The 18,831-nt window shown below is 40.4% G+C and overlaps 1 protein-coding gene across 6 annotated transcripts in view; it reads left to right on the top strand.

The window, feature by feature from the left end:
• The first annotated feature begins 9,381 nt into the window (after nucleotides 1–9,381).
• The window catches only part of LOC120574865 (serine/threonine-protein kinase BRSK2-like), a 33,843-nt gene continuing 24,393 nt past the window's right edge, over nucleotides 9,382–18,831 (top strand). For all 6 annotated transcript variants that reach the window (XM_039825347.1, XM_039825345.1, XM_039825342.1 and 3 more), the window contains exons 1-5: nucleotides 9,382–10,645; nucleotides 11,090–11,184; nucleotides 14,734–14,819; nucleotides 15,491–15,631; nucleotides 18,819–18,831. The exon at nucleotides 18,819–18,831 is cut by the window's right edge and continues 104 nt beyond it. In XM_039825347.1, coding sequence (XP_039681281.1) covers nucleotides 10,558–10,645; nucleotides 11,090–11,184; nucleotides 14,734–14,819; nucleotides 15,491–15,631; nucleotides 18,819–18,831 — 423 coding nt within the window. In that variant the 5' untranslated portion in view covers nucleotides 9,382–10,557. The remainder of the gene's footprint in view (nucleotides 10,646–11,089; nucleotides 11,185–14,733; nucleotides 14,820–15,490; nucleotides 15,632–18,818) is intronic.

The following is an 18,831-nucleotide window of genomic DNA, read 5'->3' as shown; positions in this document are numbered from 1 at the left end:
GTGTGTGTGTGTGTGTGTGTGTGTGTGTGTGTGTGTGTGTGTGTGTGTGTGTGTGTGTGTGTGTGTAAATTTCAATGTTTCACACATATCGACTCATTTGTTATTCGCTAATTTATGTAGGCCAATAAATAAAAAATGAGACATTGTGAGCTGTTGATGCAGAGGAGCGCTGCTCAGCTTTTAAAACAGCCACACAGGTGACGCGTGGGTAGTTAGGCCTACACTTAGACCACGCTACACGGACACGGTTTTCAGCCGAACTGTCATTTAATCATCATAAATGTAACCTTCGTCATAGAAAGCGAGGACGAAAAATGGCCGTGACGCCCGTGTCCCTTGCCTATACCAGTAAAAGAACTCAAACCAGTCAATACCAATGGTCTAAAAAGACAACATTAATTGAACTGCCATGTAGAAATCAACAGTTTCACAGGTAATGATAATGAGCATGTTGCATGTTTATTATGATCCGTGTCCAGATAGGAAGTACAAACGCATAACAATAAATTATAATAGGGAATACAACAATCTAGTTCTTTAATCAACCCCCGGCTGTAGACTACATATCTTTAAAGTTCACTACAGACAAATACACAATTGGATAATGGATAACAGTCTGTGTGGATACTAGAGAAAGAGAGAGAGTAGGCTCTCAAAGAGAGGATGGGACAGCATTCTTAAAGTGAACAAGTATGAAAAGAAAGATCATTTTAACTAGTATGAAACACAGTAATCCAGCTCAGAACTTAGAAACAATGCAAACATACAGTTACATAATGTCAAAAATAATGGCAAATGTATGTGAAACATGGTGTGTGTATGTGTGTGTGAGTGAGTGAAAGTGACAGAGACAGCCAATAAAGCTTATTGAATTGAGATAGTAAGCCATCTGTTTCTACTAAAATGGCTTTTTTTTTAATACCAGAGCCTGCTGAGGTGCATTGAGATATTCTGAGCAAATTCAGTCTAATCCTTACTATCAGTGTCATGACAAAGTTTAGTGTGTATCTTGATTTAAGGTTTTTCTCCTTAATAATACCAGATATAGCTAGGAGTTAATTGGGCCTGGTGCTGATTAAAAGCATTGAAATATGGAGCAGCCTCAGATCAAACTAAACAGGTAAGCAAAGTGAGTGAAGGGGACGGAGAACTCTTATTCTTAGCATCCCACTAGTTTGAAGAATGTAAGCTCACATTCTTCAACCTAGTAGGATGCTAAGTCAATGCATTAAAAGGAATATTTTGTCTTTCATGATGACTGGTAATGCATTGGAGGGAGGTTTTGCTGTGCATCATTCAGAACAGAAAAATACTTTGCACATCTATCACGTGAGACGGGTGCGTCGGATGGGGACGATTATGTCAAAAGTTGCAGAGAAACTCCCGCAAACTAAAGATACATTTAGATTAACGTTTAGGTATTAGACCTTCATCAGGCAATGGTTTAGTACCGAAACGTTGCAAGCTATTACATTTTATCTTTTTAAGTTAGACAGTGTGGGTGGGGGTTGTGAATCTTTCATCATACTTTTGCACATACAAATGGGGTTTAATGCTCATTGCAAATCAGTCCGTTGTAAATTGAGGAATAAAAGAAAATTCCACTGTGCAAAGGATTCATCTAAATACTGCCTAAAGAAACAGAGTAAGAGATGATGCTCTGTACACACACACACATACACACACACATACACACACACAAACACAAACAGATTCAACAAGACACAGGCAGACATCAATACGTATCAGCTGTTGGTTTGGCTGTCCTAATCCTGCCGCAGAGAGTGAATTTGAACTACTTTTGGCATCACACCCACACACTCCTATATTAGCCTGCCCTCAGCTTTCAGTCAGTCAGAGCCTCGCTGTCAGAGGTGTGGATTTAAAGGCCACTATGTGCATGTTTGTAACACCTAAAAGCCATATATACCGTCGTGTACAAAGGTCTGCAGTCACTCAAAAAATAGAAAGAGAAAATGTATCCGAGGAGTGAGTGTAATGTGAAAAAAGTGGATTATAAACGCCTTACACAGTGAAATTAACAATCATGTTTTTCAATACACCTAATTTCTTTCTTTTTTCGTTTCCTCCCAATTAGTCCTGCATTCAATTTCCAAATTTAACCAATTTAAAAATATATCTCAATATAAAACGTAATAGTTTTAGGTATGATTTCTCTCATATTTTAAACAACCACAAGAGGGAGTGCCGCCGACACCACTTCCAGTGTATTTTGTATTGTGAAATAATACAGTTGTAATGACCTGCACTGTACAGAATGTGATCAGATGGTGTCCCATGTGATATAACTCTGTGCATGTGTGTACACAGCATTTATGACCTGTGTAAACAGGCGCGCTATGTTTCCAGGAATGTTCCCCTGCTATCAACATGTGAAAGAGCACACTATGTAGCCTACATCCCGACACACACACACACACACACACACACACACACACACACACACACACACACACACACACACACACACACACACACACACACATACTATAAGAATGCTTTGACACAGAACAATTACATTCAACTGAAGCCAGACTCTAATCTTCAGCTTTATCTTTACAAGGACCCCTGCTGAACACAACAAAAGCGCTTTCATCAATCAGTAATTTGCACACACACAGACACACTTTGCACAATACTGTAGGTTACACGGCAGCACGTTTTGCAGTTACATGAACGCAGTGACAGACTGCTCAGCCCTGGACATCAGATATCCCTGAGGAAGATTCCCCTGGCAAGGGAGGAGGTACGGTATTTCTGCCGCCTGCAGAGAGCCTAAAGGGCAAGGGTAAAGGGCAAGGGTATGGGGTAAGGGTATGGGGTAAGGGCAGGTAGCTGTGTGTGTGTGTGTGTGTGTGTGTGTGTGTGTGTGTGTGTGTGTGTGTGTGTGTGTGTGTGTGTGTGTGTGTGTGTGTGTGTGTGTGTGTCTCAGGAGTTGGGTAAAGGTCACGCTGCCTCAATGTATGGAATATTAAGCAATTCTAGTTCCAAACAAGCACAATACTTACAATATGGTTTCATGAATAGGGGTAGGTACCAAATTTAATACATTTTAGGCAACGACCGCATTGCCCCCATAGTATCGAGTATTGAAAAAGAAGCCCTGTCATTCAATACCATATTTCCACACCTAAGGAGTAAATATCATCAGCGCCAGTGAGCCAATAAGCACACAGTGTGTTTCTACCAAGATCTAATAATGCTGCTGATTGGCTGTCTAACGTTACACCTCGTAGAGACAGGCAGGAAAAACTAGTAGGAGCTGAAACATAAGTTTCAAGATTTCTGCCGTAATATTGTAATTTCTTTATATTAAAGTTGATTTTATAGAACTGGTATCGAAAAATGTATCGTTCAGGAAGCGGTATCAAAGTCACGGTATCGGTACCAGCATCGGAACTTTTTGAACGACACCCAGCCCTAATTATCAAGCAGCAATCTTACTGAAAATATAATTTCAGGCTTTTGTACCGCATTGCAGCTACTGATGACAACTGACAACATAGCTACTTCTTAGTATTGTTGGGTGCTGTTGTACCACCTTCTATTCCTTACACTAGAGGACTTTGAAAAGACTTTGGAAAGACTAAAGTGTGACGCCATCTCACATCTAAAGACAATCTGTCATAATGTCACTGAAGTCACAGACTATAAGACTTCGCTACCAAGACTTCAAACTTACCATAATATCAAACACGTTTGATTTTGTCGGAGAGTTAAGACTGACTGAAGACAGCTCGGACTGAGTTTTAGCACCACCATACACCAAAGGATTGAGACGACAGGGCCGCGCCTCAACTCTAGCAAGACTATCATGATTTCCTTCCCGAAATGGAAACAGTGGAAAATTTGAAAAGTCGTTTGGTGTAAGGTCGGCATAAAACTGTTACGGTATTTTGACAGCTGATTATTGTATTCGTTTTAGTTGTGATCTAATGTCAAACACATCTAAATACCCGCACCAGAAGCAGTCTTCTTTATATTTGCAGTTTCAGCCCTTGTTTAGAGAAGATCAAAGGTCGCTCTCTAAGTTTAGGAGAGGGGGAGGTTCACAGTTCAGCCTCAGAATAAGTACCCTTAGTGTTGGTCGGGGTTAAAGTATCACCTATATGAACTCTAAACATGCTGAACTATCGTATCTGTTGACCCTGACCAAAAACTCACCATTTGCTTTATTAAAAGCCAGTTGTGTCTCAGTAGATCACCTAGCAAACCAAATACATGTCTTACATTTCTTGTTGTTCCAGTTTACTCATATTTTCTTTCTTGTTCAAACCATATAACATGTACGTTTGAAAATGGGCGTAGTTCCCCTTTAATAGCTGTTTTTTCGAAACCGTCCCTCCATTCGCTCTATTCACTATTCCCTTTAGTGAACTATATATGGAATGACCAAACCAGTCCTTTGGCTTCTTCTTCTCCTCCGTGAAAACAGGGCCGCATTGCATTGTGGTAGGCTATACAGGAGTTTAAATAAAGTCCCGCACACTGACCATAATTTATTTCGATAAAATACAACATTTCGGTCATCAGGTACCTGATGAAGGTCTGAGACCGAAACGTTGTATTTTTCTAAATAAAGTATTGCTTGCGTTTGATCGTATCCTACGCACCTGCCCGACAAAAGAGTTGTGCAAAAAAAGCTTTCCTACGAGGCTACACGGGAGTAAAATGTAGGGTACGTCGTATGTCATATCAGATGAGCTGTGCATTGTGGGTATTTTATAGAGGACTTTATAGAGTGAATGAAATGAACTGCTGAGAATTGGAACACCACTACAAAATGGCGAACACGCTATATAGTGCACTATTTCCGTGATAGGGAACGGTTTCCAACACACCTATATATGTGTTTAGTTGCTTTCCACCACGGTTGTCAAGTAAGCCTATCTACCTAACACCTTATACAAAGACAAGCTAAAAAGGCACGCCACTGTATCACATATTGGTTGTCACTGACATCTAACAGAGAAACACTGGGTCCAGACACACAAAGACAGGAACAGTCTTGACACTACATTGTTCTTGGTTAGGCATGCAGAATTACAGTTAACACATTTATTAACTATTTGTTATAATCCCACAACTCACACCTTTACAGAATAGGGATTAGGGCCACATGTGAAAAAATGTATTGAGTTCTGACTTTATTCTCAGAATTCTGATTCTTTTTTTTTAAAACTTATAAAAACAATTTTAGACTTTAAAAAAAGTCAGAATTCTGAGATTAAATTCTGAATTCTGACTTTTTCCCCAGGATTCTGATTGTTTTCTCAGAATTCTGAGATTAAAGTCAGAAATCTGAAAATGAAGTCAGAATTCTGAGAATATTACAAAAAAGTTTAGACTTTGAAAAAAAGTCAGAATTCTGACTTTAATCTCAGAACTCAAATACATTTTTCACATGTGGCCCTAATCCTCTTCCGTACACCTTGCTGTGCTCATTACATCCCAGGTAAAAAAGTAGTATACTTTAGTGTATTAGAAATATGAATGAAGTACATGAAGTATAAAACAAGTATGCTTCTACTTGTTGTGCTTTCTTTAAAGAGTATTTAATATGTACTTTTTAAAAGTATACTTCAAAATAGATGTAATTAAGTTCAACTTCATAGTCCAAAAACTAAGTATACTAATTTGCCAGTAATCAAATTATTTTTCATTGGTGTATTTTAGTGCACTTGAAGTTTAAAAAAAGTTGTTCCATTTTAGTATACTATTTAAACTTGAAGTGTAGTCAAATAAATGTTAAGTTGAAGTTAATACATAATTGAATACACTTAACTATACTTGGATTTGACGAAAATAGTACAAAATGTAGAAAATATACTTATTACACTTTATTAAAGTATATTTTTAATAGAATTATTTTTCACCTGGGATAGTTTGGAAAAAAATGATAACTCATACAGTAGCGTGCCAGCACCATCCTGTGGTTAGAAAATGCACTTAACATTAGCAGGTACCACAACTTTACTGATTCTTCTGTGGAGATTTTAGCACGTTCCAAATAACAGCATGTTTCTGAGTTCTTTTTATAAGAATATAAACCATTCCTTGACATCTTTTATAAATACTGTGATGCTCATAGAGTGTAAAAATAAGGTAATGCAAGGTTTTGAATGTGCATCACACTGGAGAAAAAAAAACTAGATTTCTTTGACACAAAACCATATTTGTGTCTCATAACTTTGTCTCAAATTTTTGCTTGTTCGTGTGTGGAATCCCACGGAGATACACTCGCGGGCATGGAGTCGCATACTCTCTCATGGCCCCGTTAGATAATCTGAGCTACATCAACCTGCCTGCATCAAGAGATTAAGATTAAAAAGGGATAAAGATTTGGGAGTGAGCGTCATACAGATATCACAATGTGAACCTTAATCACAGCATGCAGCGATGCAGCAGCTAGTGGTTTTCTAAGTGTACGAGATGATCTGTCCCAGGGATCAGCGGTGCACAGTGGCTGTTCATCAGCTGAGTGGTTTTAATATGTATTTTCATTTTTCTGTTTTATTGAAAGAGAATTAAGCACATACAAAGCAATATATGTCACATTTACAAGCTAGGGGGTATAACATGAGTTTTTTTTTTTTACTATGTTTGATTATGTGAAGTGTTCATCATTTCCTAATCATTATGTCACACATTAGATAAAAACTACTTCCCTGACTGGTGTCCTCAACTTGATTAATGTCGTGATACTACGAAAAACACACGCACAAAAAAAAAAAATTTACATGTCACTCATGCAGCTACATGTCCAACCCAGTCTCACAACAGTTATTTAATCTAATGATTGGTGTACACGGACACGTTTATCTCGGATCCAGGGTCATGCTCCATTTAATGGCTATATGCACTATTTTTCAAGCCATTTGATAATAGAATGCCTACAAATCTGTACATTGTTTGGGAAAAACATGATAGTTGCCAAGGAAAACAATCCTCCATAGAGCCTACAGTACATCCTATTTTCATCATTCTGAAACCAAAGCACAGCAAATGTTGAGGATGACTCATTTTCAAGTTTTAAAGTTACATAATGTAGGCTTAAACAGCATTATTTATCTTGTAGTAGAGTTCACAGAATAAATAGTGACATTTCCCCAGTAACAGAACTTTTGCTCCATTGATTTGCCGGTCCAGTCTGAGAGACTGAGGGGAAATGACACAAAGTTGGAGCTTTTTATAACACCAAAAGACTTGGGGCTTTTGAGAAAACATTCGGTGTCAAGGGACAGGTGAAACACATCAGGGCGGGGCAGACAATCACAAAGGTGGGAAAACACAAAAGGCAGGAAGTCAAACATCTGTAATTTTCCGTAGTGGTCCAAGTAGTATATGCCCGTAAAGTGTACTGAAGCAGCTCATCACATGATATGGTTAAGATACGTTTGAGTCAAATAACTGAGGACTGCTTGATTTAAAGATCCCAAATCATACTCATTTTGAGGTTCATACTTCTTTTTTGGGTTTCTACTAGAAAATGTTGACATGCTTTAATGTTCAAAAAACACATTATTTTTCCCCAACTGTGTGTCTGAATATACCTCTATTCACTTTATTTCACCCTCTGTCTGAAACGCTCCGTTTGAGCGCCTGTCTCTTTAAGCCCCCCTCCTGAAAAAGCCCAGTCTGCTCTGATTGGTCATGGTTTCCAGGTCTTCTGCATCTCCCCTCTCAAATTCATTTATTGCAGCCGGGGAATGACTGTAACGGCACTGTAGCAGCACTTTCTACCTTTGTAGTATGGTTGTGACATCACAACTGTACAGAAGTCCTGACAGCTCTTTAAAAAGACACAGTTTCTGAATATGGGCTGCGTGCATTTCTCTATGAATTGAGCGTTTTGATATTTTCACAGTTTTTTTTTTATGTAGCACCTCAACCTGCTTTATGATTTTAAAAAAGACATGGAAATCTCACTTTTTACAACATGGGACCTTTAATAAATTTGACAATATAGTCATGCTCTTAAAAATAAGTTCTTCTGGATTCCTCATCTATAGTGTTGTGGTGTAATTAATGTTGTCAAACAGACCAGACCTACATCCCATGCCAACGATGAACATGCCTACAACCTTAAATGTTGGTCTTACGGAAAACAGAGCGATATAACTTTCCTGCTTTAGCTTCCACTATAGGCCCACTAACACTTAAAGGTCCAGTGTGCAACGTGTTTAGTTCATTATCAAAATCTGTGTTGCCCGTTGTCCTTTTTCATGAATATTTACCACCACTGTCAATTCAAGTATTCCTTTTGGCTTGAAATTTTACATTTGTATTCGCATGAACTGGGGTGGACGCTCCATATTTACGCGGCATCTTGAAATACGTTAGCCGGTAAGGGACATACAGGACTGTTAGGCCTACCACGTTTTCGCTGTCACATGATAAACTCACAGGGTGCTGCTAATGCTGCTAATGGGTATCGTAGCTTCCCGGCCGGCAAGTTTGAAGAAGGAAACATGGAGGACCCCACATATTCGAAATCCAAATTTCAGGAACAGGAGTCTTCTTCTTCGCCCGGAAAAAGAAATAGGATATTAAAAAGCGCAAGAGGCCGGCTTTTTGAACCGCTACCGTAGCTGTAATACATAGGCCTACTTTGAACTGCGTGGTGCTAGAGAGTTGATTGCGATATATGATCTCAACGCTAGACGGGAGAAATTCCTACACAGTGGACTTTAAACAACTTCACTGCTTATTTCTCCTCTGCTCCGCATACTATGCTATTCTTATTACTTACTTAATCAGTCAACCTATATAACCTATATATAAATAGCCTGTAGGATTCAAACACCACGTTAGAAACACATATACAGAAAAATGTAAATGTATACAGAAAAAAAAAACAGTGTCCTCACAAATTGCGATATTTTAGAGCTCCCCTTTAAATTTCTTAAATGAAATGAGGCGTTCGGGGTCGAACCAAAAAAAAAGGGTCCAGCCAATAAAGGGTGGGGGCGAGGGGGGAACGGAACCCGGATGCTGATGCTGACCGATGAAGAGAAGGAAGTGAGAGAGAGAGAGAGAGAGAGAGAGAGAGAGAGAGAGAGAGAGAGAGAGAGAGAGAGAGAGAGAGGGAGGAGTAGTGTGAAAGGTGTGTGTGTGGGGGACCGGGGGGATTTACGGGCAGCAGCGGAGTGGAAGAGGCCAGCCCGTGAATGGTGGACACTCCTGTGGGTGCGGGCAACTTCTGACAACCTGAAAGATTATTTTCTGCAAGGCGCCGGCTTGAGGGAGGAGATGCGGTGATATCATGAGCATAGCCGGCCAGAGAGAGAAAAGGAGAGACAGAAAGGAAGAGCGAGAGAGAGAGAGAGAGGGAGGGAGGGAGGGAGGGAGAGAGTAGAGACGGGGAGTCGGCTACCACCAGGCCAGCTGAGGATGCTTGTTGTTTCTAGAAACAGGATTCATCACCGGGCCGAGCGCTGATCCTCCTCCGGCACACCGAGCGCTCCTCTCCCCGCTGCAGCCGTCCTGACCGCGGGGGCGCAGTTCGCCTGTCTGGCCCCGTCTGCCCGACGCTGTTTCTTTTTTTTTCTTCTTTTTGATGCTCTTCCCCCCTCTTCCTCTATTTCCTGATGCAGGGCCGGGGAGGGGTGAGCCAAAGTGTGCACCGGATATTGGAAAACCCATTCTTCTTGCTGATGCTGTTGTGATAATAGATCATTATCTGGACAACGCCGCATCTTGCACAGAAAGCCACATCCTGACCGAAACGAGGCCCCGGCTGGCTTGAGAAGAAGAAGAAGAAGAAGAAGAAAAGAAGAAGAAGAAGAAAAAAGGGGGGGGGGGATGTAGCCTATGAGCTTGGAAGCATTATGGAAACATTTTTGGACGGTAGTAGCAGCAGCAGCAGCAGCAGCGGCAGCAGCAGTGAGGAGGGGGTCCCTGATATCGATCAGAGAATGGATTCAATCAGGCCATTCTGACTTGGGATATTTGAGACTGTGCCCTTACAGGAATCAATCTGTGGCAAATGTAGCCCTCAGGTCTGAATGAGATGATCTTTTTTTCCCTGCTCCACTTTTGGCCAGCTGCATAAGCTACATAGGATCAATCAGCTTTAAACTACTGTTGTTATTTATAGCAGGAGGGTGGTGGATTTGATGGGACTACATCTCCCATCACCGGCACCGGTCAAACCTCAAACGTCCTCTTCTTTCGGATCTTTTCTACCTTGCCTCTGAATAATGCTGCTTTCTGTGCTGTAGTGAAAGAGACACAAACCGAGACTGGGACATATGCTTCTTTATCCCATAGGCCTTGTAGAGTGTAAAACTGGGCCGGTTCTCACTCCCAGCGCGGACCTGGCCGCATGACAAACAAGTGCATGGGAGTAGCCTGCAGGGCCCGGCTTTAGATCACGACAAGTCCTCCGCGCCTCTCCTCTCCGCCGCCGTGTAGCCGCCCGGGATATGTGCGTTACGGCATTACGCACGGACCAGGAGCGACCGCTATCTTGATCTGCCTCATATATATATATATATATATATATCAGGAATAGGATTTCACCTTTGGGAAAGGATGAGCAGCAAGGAGCTGACGGTGGGCCAGTCCAGCCAGTATGTGGGGCCTTACCGGCTGGAGAAGACCCTCGGGAAGGGACAGACAGGTAGGGAACAAACTAAATTACCTCGAGTCCCTCTCCTGTAGCCAGGCAAACGGGACGTCTGCAAGGTGCATCACCTGATTCAGGCATTCAGAATCACTGTAGCACATGCTATTCAGAGGTATTCAGAGCATGGTTTGATCCGTGTGTAAGTCTTCTTATCTCCCATGTTTTGTTATTCTGCTCCAACCTTATGTCAATATGTCATCAAATGAATTATTCTTTAGAAGACATAGGGAGGAGAAGACATCACAGCAGGCCTCTTAAATATTCCAATCGGCCTTCCTATGAGCTGAGTTTGGTAATTGTTTGTGACAATGTCCGTAAAGCTTTTTGAATTATTGATGACATCCTTCCCTTTTCTGTTTTCACGCTGCATGATGATTTGTGATATTTCTCCCCCCCTCTCTCTCTCTCTCTCTCTCTCCCTCCATGTGTGTCTCTCAGGACTGGTGAAGTTGGGTGTCCACTGTATAACGGGACAGAAGGTGGCCATAAAGATTGTCAACCGAGAGAAACTCTCTGAATCAGTTCTAATGAAGGTACGGTATTTATAATTGACCACATCTACTTATCCATGTGTCTATCTGCCTACGAGCTGTCTCTCTACTGTGTCTATAATCACTCTGACTGTCATTATGGTGTCTACGAAGCTCAAATGATTGCCAGCTTGCACTCTCCAGCCTGCAGAAATAGCAACAGAAATGAAGTCTTTTTATTTTAGTCAAGAAAAGCCTGTCTGTCTGTGTGCTGTAACTTGGAGCACCCGAGTGTGTGGGCACTCGCTGCTTCTGTATATCGAACAATAGCGATGATTTCATTCTGCTAATTAAGCCCTCGGATGAAAGCTAACTGCAGCGGAAACACACTGGCCTGAAACTAAATTGAAATTGCTTTTTTATGTTGGCTGATTACGAGTTGCAGCTTTGTGGAAGTATCTCTTTTCAAAATACAGCAGGTTGCACCAGGAACACTTTTGGCACAAGCAAGTGCTGTGTCATGGTGCCATGTGTTTTAGTATACACATGCCTCAGTATCTCAATAACACTGATTTTGAAGACAATCCAGAGACATGTGTGTGTGTTTTCGGATTTCTTCCGTTAGCCAGACAACAGCGCGTGAATAAACGTCTCAACTGTATTTTCAAGTCCATCTTATGGCAACTCTCGCATGCCCTTATGTAGGTTAAAGCATTGGCTTTTAAAGTGAGGGTCCTTGAGAGGGTTCCCAGGGGGGGTCCCCAGCAAAAAGGGGAATCATTTATTTCCACTATAATTCCATCTTTAAGTAACACAATGACAGAAAGCATGAATATTTTGGTCATTGATTTCATACACTTTCTATAATAAAACATCTAAAAGCATAAATCCTATACCAGATGGGGGTCTAATTTGTGCCAGTTTAGGGGTCCTTGATGTGACAAGGTTTGGGACCCACTGCAGGTTAATGGGTCCTTGGTCACTGTGATCTTTCCTCCTCTCCATACAAGGCACGAAGAGATCTCATCCTTTTTGTAAAAGATGGGGGACAAAATCCACAGTTCTTGTTCGTCCAAAAGAGCATTCTAAAGAAAAAAATTATTTGTGTGGATGTCTTTAAAACAGTTGTTTTCTTTATTCACTTTTCTTTAGCGCAGATAAGTCTGAGACTTGACATTACAAATGTAGAGGTGCTTGTTTTGACTAGCTATATAAAGCTTAATCAATCAAATAGATAATGTCCATCTGTCATAACTTTAAACCTGCATTAATTGATTTTTGGAGGCAGCACAAACAGCTGTTAACACAACAGTGGCATAATGTAATCTTTCAAAGTCGATATGGCTGAGCAACTTAGCAACTAAGCTTAGTGTTAGCGAGCGGTTGCCTACGGTATTTACACATCTACGTAGCAGACACAGAGCAACATTGGCATTCATTTGAGTTCATTTTTTTTGTGCCACCTTGAGAATGTGAGTCCAATATTTACTGTCTTTTAGCTCTGTTTTGGTCTCCACCAGCTCCTGAGGGAAGTATCTGGCTCTTTAGCAGCTAAATGCTGCACTATGTTCAACTCCTATTTATTCCTTCTTTTTTTCTCTCTTTTTTTTTTCTCCCCCCCCCTTTTTTTTTTTTTTTTTTTTTTTTTTTTTTTTTAAAAAAAAAAAAAAAAAAACCCCCGTTACAGGACGGAAAGACCAGCTGAACTGAAAGATGCTTAAACTCCCCATTAAAACAGAGGGGCCTGCAGAGTTGGTGATAATTCTCTGTAGGTTTGTCACTATTGTCGTGTTTCCACCGCATGGTATACGGCTCTGCTCGATTCGACTCAATTCCATTCTTTACCAGTAGCCTACTTTTCTTTTTTCATTTTCCACTGCGGATCCCCTTCAGTGTAGGCGGGATTCTCAGCTGATTGGCATAGGGACGTCACATGAAACTGCCATGATGTCATCTTTGAATCCTTTCATCAGCAACCATCAGAGGAACGTCTGCAACTTATTAATTGTATGATGTAGTTACCCGGCGTAGTGTACGCCGTAGGTTTGCGGGCTGCCATTTAAAAATATCTGGGTGAATAAAAAAAGTGTGGTTGCTATTGACGGTAGCTTGGCTATTTAAACATGGCAGGTGCAGGATGTTCTGTGTTGCGGTAGTGACAATTCTCTCTGACCAATCAGTGGTCTGCATGTTTTAACTCCACCTTTTAGTATTTAGTAACCTAGACTAAGGTGGTACCAAAAAAAGGACCAAGTACCTGTACTAACCACAACTTTTGCTAATGAAAATGCAAAAATAAATGTTGACGAGCTGAACTAAAATTGACTGCTTTGTTGGAAACTCAATAAAAGAGTGACAGCTTTCATATAGTTATTTGGTTCATTGTTCATGGAAAAATATTGATTAGTGCAGCTTGAAGTAGGTTATCTATAGGTCTGGGTTAGCTTTCTGTACAGGCCTGCACTTAAAGGGACAGTTCACCCCAAAATCAAAAATACACATTTCTCTTCTCACCTGTAGTGCTATTTATCAAGTTAGATTGTTTTCGTGTTAGAAAATTGCCCAGTGTTGGAGATATGGGCCATAGAGATGTCTGCCTTCTCTCCAATATAATATAACTAGATGGCACTCTGCTTGTGGTGCCTTAAATTGCCGAAAAATAAATTTGAAAAATCCAAAAGCAATGTCTCTTTCCAGAAAACATGACCCGGTTACTCAAAGATAGTCCACAGACCTGGTTAGCAGTTTCATGTAGGAACTATTTTCTTTATACCGAACTATACCTAACAACCGTATCACCGCGCAGTAGGAAGCAAACTCATGGATGATAGGCTCGTGCCATGGATGTATATGGCTCGTGCTCATGACAGCGTGATATGTAAACATTAATGGCGTCCTTCTCGGCTGAGCTGTAGCATTAGCAAGCTCAGGTGAGCCATATACAGAATATATACTATATATATGCAGGTGAGCTAGCAGTATCGGTTAGCTATAAACCTATGCTATAGAGTTGATAGTTTATGGAGATTAGTTTATAGAATAAATCTAGGCTATCTAACTATGGTATACACTAATCTCCATAAACTAGTAATGTCGGACCAGTGCAGTGATACGTTTAGCGGTAAAAACAAACAGGCCTGCGGATTATATAAATAACACTAACTGTTACAGGTAAGATGAACAATATATATTTTTGATTTTGGGGTGAACTTTGACAAGAGAAATTGACAATGTACGCACAGGGTCATTCAGAATTTTATAAATATAATTGTTTCTCCCTTTCTTTCATTCATCCTTTATAGCCTACTTATAAAAATTCTGCCCATAACTTTAACCTGTCTACAACGGTAACGTTAACTTCTTCAACTTCAACACCTTGTTTGTGCTTCTAAATGAACACTAAATAATTTAACAATAACATATTTTAATACTGTCTCCGTCTGCTCATTTAACCTAACTCTGCCTGTAAACTGGCTTCCTCCCTCTCTCTGCCTTACATCATATTTACCTTCCTCTTCCCCCTGACATTTCAATCTCTATCATTTTTAACCTTGCTCCTGCTCCCTCTCTCTTAACCTTTCTCTACATCTCTCCCTCCCTCTGTCTCTCCAGGTGGAGAGAGAAATAGCTATTCTTAAACTAATAGAGCACCCTCACGTTCTGAAGCTGCATGATGTCTATGAGAATAACAAATACCTGTGAGTATCTCTTTATCGTTCTGCTTTCCGCTGACTTTCTTTTAAAAAATCTTCCCTCTGGATCTTCGCCAGAGCTGAAACAACCTATAATCTGAAAGGTAAAATAGGTTCTGTAAGACAAAACTGAGATCATAGGGCTGCACAATATATCTTTATTTTTTTTTTATCATAATCGCAATATAAACTGCCGCAATACACACAGCGCTAAAGGCTGCGACATATCGCGAAAGACACTGAGATCTTTTTGTGTTAGTTGAAAGACAATATTAGTAGAAAACTGCACTTTATAATGTAACCTATTGTTTTTTTTAGTGGTGCATTTTATATTCAATCCAGTGTTCAATAAAAGAATGTTGAAAATGATTTACTTTCATTTGTTTTAAATTCAACAAGCATTTGTTGTATTTTAGCAGAATACTTAAAGCAGCAGAAATGCAGAACTGAGTTCACTTTAATATCTGTTTATTTATTGCATTAATATCGTTAGCGCAATATTCAACGTTATTGCATATTGCATATTTTCCTCGTATTGTTAAGCCCTAGATCATACACACGTGATATTTGAGTTTTTAGGTATAGCAGTAGCATCCGTGACTTTTGTGCGTAAATGTTTCTCTTACCTCACCTGTGTTTTCATCTCTCTGCCCTCTCTACCCTCCTGTGTCTCCCAGGTACCTGGTTTTGGAGCATGTGTCTGGCGGAGAGTTATTTGACTACCTGGTGAAGAAGGGCAGGCTGACCCCCAAAGAAGCCAGGAAGTTCTTCAGACAAATCATCTCCGCCCTTGACTTCTGCCACAGTCACTCCATATGGTCTGTGACATTTGTGTTGTTGTTCCATTTCCAGTTTTGTCTTTAAAATGTATAGTAAGTGATGTTAATCCAATACACTTCTTTTGTCAAATTCAGTGAATATCTCCTCAAGGGGTCACCTAGCTCTCTCTTTTCTGTGTGCGCTGGAAAAAAACTCGGCGTTAAAACATACCCCTGGCTGTGTAAATGGAAAACAAATGGCACAAAACACTATTCCAGCCAATCGGCAACAAGCAGCGACAGTTGATGGTAGGGGGGAAGGCAGCATGTGAATGTTTATTTGGTAACACTATACTTGAAGTTTTCTACATAAGAGTGACATGCCACTGTCATGAACACATGACACAGTCATGACACATGAACCTAACCCTAACCATAACCATAACCATAACTTTGTCATGACAAAACCGAATGACACTTACTAAAAGATGCATTATGTCATAAACGTTTGACTTGTTTATAATGTTTATGACAAGTTCATGATACGTTCATGACAGTGTCATGTCACTTTTATGTACATACCTTCAAGTAAAGTGTAACCTTTATTTTAACATACAAAACTCTTGTAGAGAAAAGAAAATATACATCAGTAGAGGCTGCGTGGGAATGTGCCGGCCGACCAGTAGTTATCTTTCCGTGAATCTGGGGGAAGGAGCTTCTAAAGGGGGGGCTGTATGTATGTGTTTGGCAGTTGAGTTCAAATATCCACAATATTTGCGCAGATTCGCTTACTGCACCTTTAACTTCTCATTGCTAATTCCTTACTGATTTACCTAATAACTTGACATTACTCGTTTTCATTTGTCACAAACGATAAATGAACTATCTCATTTTGGGGTTAATGGTCTGGAACCAGATTTAGAAACATGAATTAAATTGAAAAACTACAACTTTCACCAAATTTTGTATTTCAATTCAATTTTATTTATAGTATCAAATCATAACTACAGTTATCTCAAGACACTTTACAGATAGAGTAGGTCTAGATCACACTCTATAATTTACAAATTTAGGCAGAAACCTCAAGTGGTGAGGAAAACTTCCTTTTAGGCAGAAACCTTGGACAGACCCAGGCTCTTTGTGGGCGCTGCCAGTTTGGACACAGACACTGATAAAAATATACAGATATAGAGAAATATTATTCATAATAATTATAGCAGTTAGAATGATGAACAGTGGCAGTTATAGTAACAATAGAGATAGTGGAACTATGACTACAAATATTAGTTGTAGCAGTTCAGGGCTTTGCGGGACGATGCAGGGCATTACGGGGCATTGCGGGGCGTAGTAGGGCATAGCATGGTGTAGCTGGGCGTTGTGGGGTGTAGTAGGGTACAGCAGGGTGTTGAGCAAGACCACAGCGGTAGCTGCAACCATGATTTAGGTGCCACCCCAATCCAAGGAAAACTGCGCGGTGAGAAAACACAAGGACAAGGAGAAAGTTAGTAACAAGCATTTCTTCAACATGAATGCACGCAGATGGAAAGAGAGAGGAGCTCAGTATGTCAAAGGAAGTCCCCCAGCAATCTAGTCCTATAGCAGCATAACTATGAGCTGGTCCGAGGCAAAGCTGAGCCAGCCCTACAAGGGTTGGTAGATGAATCGGGCGACTATGAAGAGAAGCAGAGAAGAGGAGGGGTGCCGTGTCTGCAGCTATACACCCTCTCCCGCTGGTCTAGGCGAACGCTGCAACTTCTCACTCCCTAACTATAAGCTTCATCAAAGAGGAGAGTTTTAAGTTTACTCTTAAATGTGGTGACGGTGTCTGCCTCCCTGACCCAGACCGGGAGCTGGTTCCACAGGAGAGGAGCCTGATAGCTAAAGGCTCTGGCTCCCATTCAACTTTTAGAGACTCTAGGAACCACAAGTAACTCTGTATTCTGGGAGCGCAGTGCTTTAATGGGACAATAAGGTACTATGAGCTCTTCTAGATAGGATAGTGCATGACCATTTAGAGCTTTGTAGGTCAGGGGAAGGATTTTACAGTACACTTTACAGTAAGCCAGTGCAGAGAAGCTAATACAGGAGAAATATGATCTATTTTCTTAGTTATTGTCAGACCACGCGCTGCAGCAATCTGGATCATCTGGAGAGTCTTAAGGGACTTGTTTGAGCAGCCTGATAATAAGGAATTACAATATGTAATGTATATAATACTGTATATATATTACGAATCAGCTTGTCACACAATAACAGGCCCATGTCGTGGGAAATCTGACTGATGTTCACCTTATTGAACATCATACAGTATAGACGTAGGAGTTGGTATGATGGCAAGCATTCTTTACCCTTAGAATAATCATTTGTAAATCAATTACTCATACCACTCATACCACCTTGAATTATTTAAGACATTTTTGTTTTTCTCACACGCCTCCAAAGTGAACGAAGAATCCAAAAAGTGATAGTAAGTGTAGTAATAGGGGTCTGCATCCATGTGGCCCCCTTTTCCTTTAACTCATCTAGAATTTTCTCTGCTTTTGGATTCTTCGTTCACTGAGGAAGCATGCGATACAAAAAAAATCACTTCATCAGGGTGAATATTCCTTCAAAAAACGTGTTTGGTGGAAAAAGTTTGGTTTGATCATAAAACATTGGGATAAGCATCCACATGTAAAACTATAATAGTGTAACTAATAGTATAACTGAAACCACGTGAGTCTCCACTGTGCACTCTGTGTTTTGGATGGAGAAATATTGCAGATAACGTCTTTCTTTTGAACTCAGAAGATCAAAAGAAAACTTGACAGTTTTATTTTCCTGTATCTTTACTTTGTTCTATACTTGTATGTATTGCTTAATTGCTTAATATATTGTTTTGATGGTTTAATTTTCTCTCAGTATTATATCACAGTTGTGCATATTGTGCAGCAAAGAGCTTAGTCATCCACAAAAAAACAAACAGCGAAACCTTCCTGAAAAGCAGACACTACCCTGCAGATCACTGTGCTTCAATAAACATTAGACCTCCCTTTCTTTATTAATGTTAACACGTTAAGGGGAAGTCCGCCAAGGTAAGCTGTAGTTGCTGTTTATGGTCTGGAAAAATACTTCTATTGAGTGTGTGTGTGTGTGTGTGTGTGTGTGTGTGTGTGTGTGTGTGTGTGTGTGTGTGTGTGTGTGTGTGTGTGTGTGTGTGTGTGTGTGTGTGTGTGTGTGTGTGTGTGTGTGTGTGTGTGTGTCACAGTCACAGAGACCTG

This window comes from Perca fluviatilis, chromosome 15, assembly GCF_010015445.1.
Source record: "Perca fluviatilis chromosome 15, GENO_Pfluv_1.0, whole genome shotgun sequence".
Classification (NCBI taxonomy): domain Eukaryota; kingdom Metazoa; phylum Chordata; class Actinopteri; order Perciformes; family Percidae; genus Perca; species Perca fluviatilis.
This window is presented reverse-complemented; position numbering and strand designations above follow the sequence as displayed.